Genomic DNA, 11,393 nt, shown 5'->3' on the forward strand with positions numbered 1-11,393 from the left:
CCCAACCCTTGCTAAATTTCTGAAGAGCGTCTCTGTATAGTCTGGTGTGTGTGATAGGATGGAAAGTGCTCAGGACGCTCTTCAATAGCCGCCCGAGGATAGACTCAGTGGTGCTGCCATCTATTGAAATACTGTCGCTTGAAGATTTGCAGACAATTTCACACATCTGATCTAAGTAAACATCTCCCTCTTCTCCACATATTCTGTTCCTGCCACTTGCTGTGTTCCAGACAAGGAAGAATTTGTTGGCTATGGTCAGAAGTTCTTTATTGGTAGGTAATGATTAATAAGAGGTGGGTCTTTGTCACTTGCTAAGTTATATTCATACCATTATGAATGAGCCTGACTCTTCTGAAAGCTTCTTTTGCTAACGGACGTTCCCAAACTAGTTCCTTGTTCTGGTCTCTCTCTCTCTTGCTAAAGTCAATACTGTGACATGTTGATCCTTTATTATAGTTCATCTGGTTTACACTGGATAGCGCTCAGTTATTTATCAAACACAGATCTTTTGTTTTCTTCCAGATTGTTCCATACTGTATTTCTCTTACTCTAAAGAAATCAATTCTCTGACTACTAAACTTAGTTTTTATAGCCCCGTTTCCATAATCCGTCAAGTGGGCAGAGCTTCCTGAAGGACCAGGCACATTCACCGCTCATTTAAAACCATGCTGGGCCCCCTCCTTAAGGGAGACAGTGGGAGAACAGCAGGGCTGCAGGGCACATATAATAGAATGTTGGTTCCCAGACCTAGATGCACACTGGAATCATCAGCGAGCTTTAAAACAAACATGGAGCCACTTTTCTGCATCCCTTCCAGAATAATTCAGTGCAAAAGCCATTAGGCAGGCTGAGCAGGATAGGCATCTGCACAAAGGTGGGACATCAGAGCCTGAGCAGGGTGGGGAGGGCATCTCTGCAGGGTGATGCAGCCGGGAGCAGGTGTTGGAGCCAGAGTGAAGTGAGCAGGGCAGCTGTCATCACCTGGGCCCTGATACTTCACAGCCTCTACAAAGACACCCTCTTCATCCACCGTAGGCTGGAGCTTTCTGCAAGGCTGCTGAGACTGTGCATCCCCCATCTGGCACAGGTGCTTTTGATTGATACAATAAGTAGACATATTGAGGAGAATAAGAGCCAGATTTCCACTCAGAGAGAGGAGTTGTGCATATGGAAAGGGAGAAGGCTAGCATAAAAACTGTGGTGATGAATTGGCATTGGAGGTATTGGTGTGAACTCACGATGTTCAACGTATACATATACAAGCAATGTAAATGTGCATAGAGAGAGGGAGGGAGGGAGTTCCTAACTCTGTCTTCTGAGAGGACCTGGAAACAGCTCTGAAAAAAAGCCCTGTGATTCAGTAGGCAGATAAAGCAGAGTTCTAGGAGTTCAGAAATCATGGCTAAGGTGTCCAGCTCTACCAAAAATCACCACCCACTTCTGGGCAACCACCTAACCTATTCATGTCTTAGTCTATCCATCTGGGAAATGTGAGTAATAAGCCTGCTCCACTGTTTGCACCCTGGCCCAAGCCGCTGTCCTCCCTCACCCGAGACACTGCGGTACCTCCTAACTGCCCTCCCCTGAGCCGACACTGTCCCTACCGCTTATACCCTCCCCACAGCAACCAGAAATTCTTCAGAAATCAAATCATGTCACACCCAACTCTCCACCGTCCAGTGCCGTCCCATCCCACTTTGACCACATCCTGCACTTGACTGAGTCTCTGTGTGACATCCCGGCTTCCTCTCCAGCCCCATTTCCTACCACTCTCCCTACCGCTTACTGCCCCGCAGCTGTACGGGCCTCCTTGCTCTTCCTCAAGCACGCCAGACACGGTCCTTTCTCTGCACCTTTGCGTTGCTGTTCCCTCCGCCTGGATTGCGCTTCCCCGCAGATGCCGCCTCACCGGGCTCCATTACTTCATTCAGACCCCTACTCAACATCAGCTTTTCAGAGATGCTCTGATCCACTCACCTAAAAAAGCATCCCGTCACTCTCTATCCGCTTACCCTTCTTCTAAGCACTTATTTTTGATTTCTCCTCCCCCATACAACGTAAATTTCACGAGGAAATGGACTTGGTTTAGTTGACTATGATATCCCCAGCGCAGGGTCCAATGCCGGGCACACAGGGGGCGCTGCACGCAACGTGGAGCTAGCGTTGGGGGCATTCTGCTGTTTTCCTTTTATATTGCTTCCGATCTTCCACCTTCAGACAGACAGGTACAAAAGCACACTTCTGGATCACAGTCACCGCATGCTCCGTCAGGTGTGCAGCAGGAGGCGATCCCCCTGCCCTGGAGCTCACGATCTGTGCCTTTCCACCCTCGCAGCCGGGTTCCGCCGCAGCATGCGCCTCTGTCGCCGCAAGTCCCACCTCAGCCAGCTGCGCGCCAAGGCGTGCGGCGCCAGCGGCGGCCTCGGCGCGGTGGGTGCCCCGTACGAGGAGGTGGTGCGGTACCAGCGACGCCCTGAGGACAAGCACCGTCTCGTCGTGCTCGTGGGTAGGTCCCCGCAGGCAGTGGCTCCTCCATAGCGCAGGTCTCCTTCTGGATTCAGTCTTGCGCTGGGAGCAGTGGTAAAAGCAGGGCTCTTTAGCGGCCTCCGTATAAACACCTTTTAAAATATAATAAAGCCTAATTTTCATGTGTTTATAAATAAAACGTTATTGATCGTGCTTTCATTATCTACAGTTGAATGCGGTATGCCATGCTGTATATGAACCAGTATAATAACAAGATATAACATGATGAGGTTATAACTGAGATTTCACACACACCCCCACACCCCCCGCCCACCCGCTCCGGTTTAGAATTTGTTCCATAAGCATAGATGAGTGTTCCCCTAGCCTGAATCATCAGTCTATATTAGAAATAAAAATCCTAGATTCATTTTCCTAAGAAATTTGTAACCATCTCCTATAGAAAAGCGTCTGAAAGTCTTCTCGACTGTATCTTTGATGCTAAAGAACAGGGCAAATTAAGTGCTGGGACGACCTGCTTTGTGACCAAGATCTCTGCAAAGCTGGTTTCCGCAGCAGTGGGAACCTACCTCTTAATGCTGTCTTCTCTGTATCCCAGCTGTGATCAAGGAAGGTCTCTTTAGGGTAGAACAACATGCCTTACAGCCAGGGCCAAATACAGACTTTGCAGGCTGCAGGGCAAAATAAAAATGCAAAAGCCCCTTATTCAAAAATAATTAAGAATGCAGCAAAAGAAGAGCATTAAGCCAAGCACAGTATCCTAAGCATGGGCTTGTGTACTGCGTAGTCCTCTGCCCACAACGTCTGCCCTGCCTCCAGCTGCACATGGTGGTGTTGACTCCATCTGTCAAGAAATGTGCCCCTGAATTCTGTAATTGTGGAGGCTGATTTCTGGGCTATGATGTGACTGAAGCTTCATTGGAAGAGAAAAGGCAACTTGTCTCAAATGATCTGAAATGAGACCAGAGAATTTTCACAGCATCCAATATTAGACAAAGTGTGCTCAAGTGACAGGCTTCTGCAATTCTTTGTCTCATTTCTGGATGTTGAAGAAGTGTGGGTTACTCCACGGGTCACCAGGAAAATCCCTGAATTCTCTGGGGTTGTTATAATTTATGAGAATGGAAGCTATGTTATTTCCCTAAAGACACGTGCTCTCAAGTGTTGTCTTCAACAGAAGGACTGAAATGATGATTTCACCACATAACTATATTTATCCACCTCTAATAATTTCTGCATGTGACGTTTTGTGTTTAGGACCTTCTGGTGTTGGAGTAAATGAACTGAGAAGACAACTTATTGAACTTGATCCTAACCGTTTCCAAAGTGCTGTGCCGCGTACGTTTATTTTTGCTTTCATAGATGTTCATGTTTTGGTAAAACTTTCTTTGCCTCCGCAGATGTACTGATCTCAAGCTTAACTATGTTCTACCATCTTTGATGTAAAAATATAAAACACAAGAGAGTCCTCAATATTTTTAACTACATTTATTTTAATAGAGAAAATTGATTTACTAGCATATAGTCAGCTAGGCTTTTAAAAGTTTTCTCTTTTTTCCCCCCACTTCTTAGCAATCATATAGATAACCTTTAAGGAAAACTAAATATTTAGCAATACTATCTAACATTCATTCAGTACTTACTATCTTCCCAGCAGTGTACCTGGCTCTTTAAATGCTTCATTTTATTTATTTAAAAATTTTAATATATGCATGTATAATTTTATATAAATCTATTAAGTATTAGACCATCCATGGTGGGAGGAGCGTGTGGGTGTAGGCGCTTCCCCTTCACTTCAGGACAAGAGAGAGGAACTTAGGGAAAGAACTTAAAGAGCATACTATGTGTTCCTTGCTGTTTGGGTGACACAGAAACCTGGTGTCAGAATTATGTCTGAAAAATCTAAAGGATGAGAGCTTAGAGGAAGAGGCCAATGGCTGTATTTGGGGAGGTAGCTGCCCTTTTAGAGTCTGTTACAGCAAAAGGGCTGTGATTTTTTCCAAGGACCAGATCTGGATGGATAATGGGAGAGGAAGTCAGCCTGGGGCTATCTTGGTTCCTGCCCAAGAGGAAGCTTCAGTAAAAGGAGGTCAAAAGCAAATGCCCAGATACCTGAGAGTGGGGAAGAATTCACAAATGACTCGGTGGGCTAGAGATGGATTTGAGATACCCAGAGGTGGTGGTGGTAGGGTTTGCAAAATAACCCACTACATCCTCTAGGAGGTAAAGAGTCAGATTTAAATATCGGCTAGTTTTAAAAGGAGCCAACGCAGCCAGCATCAGCATCAATTAAGTAAGAATTTTCCTGCCCTGCTGGTCTCTCCCCTCTCTGCACACTAGCCGTGGAGAGTTATAAAACTGCAGGAGGAGCAGTAGAAATGCAGTGAAAGGAAGGAGAAGAAATGAATCAAACTCCTTTTCCTGACCTCTGGCTTCTCTGACTGCAGGCTTTGCTGGGTGTAGCAAGTCTGAGCCAGATGTGGGGAGAAGAAGCCAAAAATATAAATGAAGTTCATAATTTCAATTATTACATGGGAATGGAATTTTAACGATTAGATTGATACTGAGTTTTTGCTATGAGTGATAATGAACTTTTAAAATAAACCTAAGAGTCATCAGGAGAGTCACAGGAAATGCTAGATTTTCCTCCAGGGCCCAGGAAAACAAACAAATGAAGTTGCTTTATGATCACATGCCACAGGTTGTCCTTTCTGAGAACCGTTTACATATGTCAGAATGGGAATTAATCTCGAAAACAAAAACTAGAAAAGCAACCACCTTTTTTTAATAATCTGGATAAAAATAAAATGCCCATAGAACATAGGAAAATTGTAAGGAGTATGGATAGCCATCATTCAAAGAGAGAAAATGTGGCCCATATTTTGCTTTTTAAGTTGAGTGAACAGTTTTACACTGAAATTATGTACCAGTCCACAGACTTTCACCTACCATATAAAATACAGTCCAACAGAAGTCAAGGAGAAAGGGTCATCTTAGGTTTACATTAACATAATTTACTATCATCTGAGAATTATGTTTAGTAGAATTTTTTTCAGTACAAAGTTATAAGAGAAGTAACATAACTATAGGAATTCTAAGGATCTAGAGAGGCTTGAATAAAGATAAAACAAAAATGACCCCCAGATAACATTTTCTTCTTGAGCTTCTTGAATGTCTATAACTCCTTTTATCACTTAGGGCCTATTTCAAGTTCCTACTTGGTCGTTTCCATGTGTTGATATCATCAGGCATTGACCTATTTCATTATATTTTTTCAAGTATCTTTTAATTTTTAATTTTAAAAATTTCATTCTTAAACTTTTTCAAATGTGAATACACAATTTTTTTCCTGAATAAAGAGAATTTGATGAAAGGCAGGTTAAGGGACTAGTAGCTTTGCAGTATATACAGGACTTAGAGTTGGAACTGTGTCTTTCTACAAACCTAACATGACAGCTGGGACATAAACACTCAGTAGACGTTAGCTGAAGAAATGGCTGAGCAGACAATGAATCACTTGTAGGTATTCAATGAACTCCTGTGTTCTACACCAGGTACTATTTAAGTTGAAGAATCTATAGTCAAAGTAACCATATCAAAGAATCAGACTGAATCCAGACTCCACCAATCTTTCCTTTCGGGAGATCCCTGAAACTAATCACCGTCTTACTTGGATGTTAATGCATCTGGGCAAGACAGCAGATGGTCGTGGGCTTTCTCCATTTCATATCTGAGATAGGCTGCTTTAGTAGAAGACATTAGGAGGAATCAGGACACCTAGGTTCTTGTTTTTAACTTTGCTTTTCATTCACCTTCTGAATGTGATCAAGTTAGTTACTCTCTAAAATCTTCAGTTACTTATCAGTACACCATGGATAATAACATTTCACCTAGCTAGGAATATAAGGGATGAAATGAGAGCCTGGGAAATGTACTATATAAACATAAGATATTGCTGGTTTTTCTACCTGGGGCCTTTAGGCATCTTAGGGCTCACATGTAGTTCACTACTTCTTGTTTTGAAGTAATAGCAGGAGTTCCTTTAGGGCCTCCCTATCCTGGCTTAATACACAATACCTTCTTGTCTAGTCTACACCGTGAGCATTTAACAAAAGTTAATAGATTAACTGATTTTGATATGAGAATGTCGACTTCCTTATCACCAATTGAGTCTCCGTCCTTTTGGTTCCAGCATTTTTAGTCATTTATCCATTTGTTTATGCATTCATTTATTTATTTTGATTAGACATCTTTATCCAAATGCAAACTGGTAATAAATCAAAACATTTTGAAGATTGTAAAGCCTTTTAAAAATGCTCTTTTTTGATAGATACTACTCGTTCCAAAAAGAGTTATGAAATGGATGGCCGTGAGTATCACTATGTGTCGAAGGAAACGTTTGAAAGCCTTATGTACAGTCATAGGTAAGCTGGACGTTCAGAATCTGATTCTCCTTTCTGGTTGTTTTACATTCAAAATAGATTCCTTATTTTTATGCATTGTCCAAAACTTCTGAGGTAATTTCTTTTTGTTTCTGAAAAATTAAGCAAGGGAATGGATATTGATATACCGATACACCAATGTTTTGAATTTGGAGAGAGAACAGAATTGTTATGAATTATTAGAGAATTTGAAGTAGTTAAGACCTAAGTCTCCTAATATATATATTTTTTTCCTGTCCAATATCCACTAATTCCTTTCACGCTAGCAAGATCCACTTATTTTATTCTCTTCTCTTGGAGTTTATGTTCATGTTATTACTAATAATCTTTTATTCGTAGAAAGAGTTCTTGTTTTCTTCATCCCACCCTTGCAGGATGCTTGAGTATGGTGAGTACAAAGGCCACCTGTACGGCACCAGTGTGGATGCTGTTCAAGCAGTCCTCGATGGAGGAAAGATCTGTGTCATGGACTTAGAGCCTCAGGTAGGTCTGTGGTGGAAAATTTCCCACCTCCCCAAAGTAATGAGTGCATGTCGTCCGTTTTGTGTACGTGCTGTAGGTTGTAGTTGAGACACTTTATTCTGTTAGCCTTTTAAAGATGAGACCACTTCCCTTATCTAAGGACCAGGACCTTAAATGAAAGATCAATTGTGAATATCTTGTCTTTAGTTGGGGGGAACAATCTAGACGCTCAGACACAAAAATAGAAGTGGGTAGCCATAGAGAAAACTGAGAATCTTGCTTTGACCTTGATCAAAAGGCATGAAGGTAACTTCTTGTGGAGGGAATATGTTGCTTTACCCAAGGAGGTAAAGTTCCTATGTTATTGTATCGCTAGCTGCCTTCCTGAGACCATATGTGGAATAGGGCAGGTGTGAGTGAGTTAAGGAAAGATAAGGAACATACAATGTGTAGTCCAAATTTTTATAATCCTTGTATTTTCTTTGTGTTTTCTGTAGTCATTTAAAGATATATCTTGTGTGCTAAAGAGAATCGGGGGACAAGATTTGTTCTTACTGATCTTATTTGGATCGAAGCTGGTGGTCAGTGTGAAGATGTCAGTAGCAGCCAATGTGAGACAATGGCAAGAAAAAAGGGAAGGAGGGTGAAACAGAGCTGATCAGCCTTGAGAGGCTGTCTTTGTCTCTCCCTATGAGATCCTGTATAGGATCCTGTTCTTAGATTTCAATAAGGGTGTCAATGGCTAGTAAAAGGAAGAGCCAGGATTTGAACTTAGTTTTGATTCTAGAGCTCCATCTCTTAATTATTAAAATGTTTTTTAGGACTTGGGAGCCCATGAGAGTATACTCTGGCTAAAAATAACCACTAATTTCTGGTCTTAGAAATTTCGAGAACATTCAGGTTGACTCTAGGAAATTAGGACTTCTGTTTTTAGATCTGTCAGTCTAATACTCTTCCAAAAGAGGTGTTTTGGCCACTAGGAGTTCTGATATTAAATGTGCACTTAATTTTTCTGTTTAGGGTATTCAAGTGGCTCGAACCCATGAACTGAAGCCTTATGTCATATTTATAAAGCCATCTAGCATGAGTTGTATGAAGCGATCTCGGAAAAATGCCAAGATCATTACAGACTACTTTGTGGACATGAAGTTCAAGGTAAGATACAGAGGAAAAGGATGAAAGTGTTTTTTTTCTTTTTTTCCCAGTCAAAAAATCACTGTACTGTTTCCACAGCATCTCTATGTTAAGGAATATAATTTTTGTTTCTAATGAATAATGCCCTTATGATTTATCCTTTTTACTGGACATTTATATATGTTAAAATAAAATTTAATACCTATTATGATGCTACTTTTATTTTCTTTCTCCTCTTTCTGGGTCTAGTTTTAAAAAAAGGCCCCCAATTTGCAAAGACACACAAAAATTGGGTGTATGTATTTAAAATGGGTTATTTATTTTATAAAAGCATTTGAGTTTACATTAAAAATGCTCCAATTATCTCATCTGTAATATGAAATATCCAAGTATATATATTAAAAACACAAAAATGCTTATTAATGATTTTGGTAAAAAAATAGAGGGGCCAAGCCAGGTGGGATTAATCAGTGAACTCTTCCTAGGTGATTTTTTCCCCATATATATATTCCCACCCCCCCCATTAAATCCACTTTAAATATTTTAAGTCAAACATACATTCAGCAAGGTGTATAAATCTTAAGTGTACAGCTCACTGAATTTTTTACATGTGTATGCACCCAGGTAACCATTACCTAGATCAAGATATTACATTCTCTTATTTTTGTGTGTGGTAAAAAAAAAAAACATATAACAGAAAACACAAAACTTACCATCTTAACCATTTTAAGTATACAGTTCAGTAGTGTTAAGCCTATTTATATTGTGAAACGGATCTCCAGAACTTTTTCATCTTGCAAAACTGAAATTAAACATATGGACTGCTACACACATTTACATGTCATCCTTACACAGGGGCCATGCTAATCTCTACACTGTTCCAATTGTAGTATATGAGCTGCTGAAGTGACCATGGGGTATTTTTATATTATCTTTTATCTCTTATTTTTATCTTCATTACTTTTTCAATGATTACTGTATGAAAGTTTGATTCTCCAGTTTGCATTTCAGACGGTGTGGAGTCTATGGATATATTCTCTGAATCTTATGGGCATTTAAAATTCTGTTCTCATTTCTATGGCAATCTAAACAAATTAACAAAATTGTTTCTGGATCATGTGTATGGTCACCTTTTAAAGAAGCACTACCACAAGATCTCAGTGCCTGCATTTATATTTGTGTTTATGATTGCATTGGCAACAAGTTGTACTATTTTAATTAATGTGGACAAATAAGAAAATAACAGCAATGAATTTAATGTATTAGTGCTAACTGAAGGCTAAATGACCTCGACTAAATGAACTTTTCACAGTAGTAGAAATAGACAATAGGTGAATTCGGTCATCGTGAAGCAAACAGTAATTTAATTATATACCTGATTTCAAAGAACCAGGTCATACCATCCTCATTGTCAAAGTGGCCATTTTGTATCTGCAAAATGATGTCATTCTTATCAGATTAATGTTCACTTGAAATTTAAGTTTTATTTATATACAATTGGCAAAATTTCTTTGGTTTTATACTGTATATGGTTTGAAAGTTTCAAGTGTTATCATAATAGAATATAATTTAAGTCCAATTTGGAGGCTGAGAGGATTGGTCTGTCTACAAACTATTACTCAATTTTGGAAAAAACATGACCTGGGAGACATTAAGTAAGACTAACGATAGGAACATAAGTTTTGTGGTTTAGAATCGAAGACATCGATATGACCTAATTGTTTTTATAAATAGCCATACAACGGAACGTAATAGCGTAACAAACTGCATATTAAGTCTATTCATCTCTTTAAGTTGGTGCTATGCATGTTTTTCTATTTCTCCTAAAGGATGAAGATCTACAAGAGATGGAGGATTTAGCCCAAAAAATGGAGACTCAGTTTGGTCAGTTTTTTGATCATGTGATTGTGAACGACAACCTGCAAGATGCACGTGCCCAGCTGTTGTCTGCAGTTCAGAAGGCTCAGGAAGAGCCTCAGTGGGTACCAGCAACATGGGTTTCCTCTGATACTGAGTCTTAAGGAGGCCTTCTGTTTAATAGTGGAGTTTTAAGAATGTTCACCTGTTACAGAGAGCTGGCAAAACAGCTGTAATCTAAAACAGCAGTATTGTATTTGCCCTATTATAATACGTGCAACTTCAAAAGTGCTGCAGTTTGTTAATTAATCTTATTTGAAAAAAAAAGTGTATTGCATGGTTATGTAGAGTTTGGCTTTTCGGCTTTTAGAAAAAAATGTTTTCCTTTACCTCATATTTAGCAATTGGTAGGAATATGAATAATGTTAAGGCCCCTGACTATGAGAACTTTTCATAATTTCATATAGTCTTTGTATGATTCAGATTAAAAGAGCTTTCCGAAATAAAATTAGTATTTACTTTCAGAAACTGTATTTACCTTGTGAAACTTGTTTTATGAATATGGGTTTTACATAAAGTGCCCACTTGACTAACTCTGCAAGAAAGAAGGGTTAATACACACATTTCATATCTAACATCAGAAACAGCACTGTTATCGTCATGTTACACATTAGGCTACGAGGAAAAATGATTCTTTTGATCAGAACTGTAACAATCATTAATTTTCCCCAAAGCCAATATCTACATTTATGCCTAAATTGGGAAAGAGCAATAGATTTTAGTGCTAGAGACCAATATGTGAGAAAACCAAGGGATGAGGATGTTAGTCCAGGAAGTCTTGTTTTTCTTTCTTCCCTAACCCAGGCGCCCTTCCTGCCCCTGATCTGTTCCTCTTCTACATCATTCCCTAACTTTCTCCAGATGCACGCCATCTCTCTGCTCTCCCTTAACTGTAAAACAAATTGAGCGTAAGCTTCAAAGTATCTGTAGTATTATTTTTCTAAGAAATCCAAC

The 11,393-nt window shown here is 39.8% G+C and overlaps 1 protein-coding gene and 1 non-coding gene across 2 annotated transcripts in view; one reads left to right on the forward strand and one right to left on the reverse strand.

The window, feature by feature from the left end:
• MPP4 (MAGUK p55 scaffold protein 4) overlaps positions 1–10,665 on the forward strand; it is a 34,151-nt gene extending 23,486 nt beyond the window's left edge. The window contains exons 15-21 of the mRNA XM_006205186.4: positions 231–272; positions 2,336–2,506; positions 3,742–3,822; positions 6,815–6,908; positions 7,301–7,409; positions 8,409–8,543; positions 10,352–10,665. Of these exons, the coding sequence (XP_006205248.2) occupies positions 231–272; positions 2,336–2,506; positions 3,742–3,822; positions 6,815–6,908; positions 7,301–7,409; positions 8,409–8,543; positions 10,352–10,543 (824 nt within the window). The 3' untranslated portion in view covers positions 10,544–10,665. The remainder of the gene's footprint in view (positions 1–230; positions 273–2,335; positions 2,507–3,741; positions 3,823–6,814; positions 6,909–7,300; positions 7,410–8,408; positions 8,544–10,351) is intronic.
• Positions 9,333–9,434, reverse strand: LOC116280756 (U6 spliceosomal RNA). Its single transcript, XR_004190236.2, has one exon. It is a non-coding gene; the product is annotated as a U6 spliceosomal RNA (small nuclear RNA).
• Positions 10,666–11,393: the final 728 nt, after the last annotated feature.

This window comes from Vicugna pacos, chromosome 5 (genome assembly GCF_048564905.1).
Source record: "Vicugna pacos chromosome 5, VicPac4, whole genome shotgun sequence".
NCBI classification, from domain to species: Eukaryota; Metazoa; Chordata; class Mammalia; order Artiodactyla; family Camelidae; genus Vicugna; species Vicugna pacos.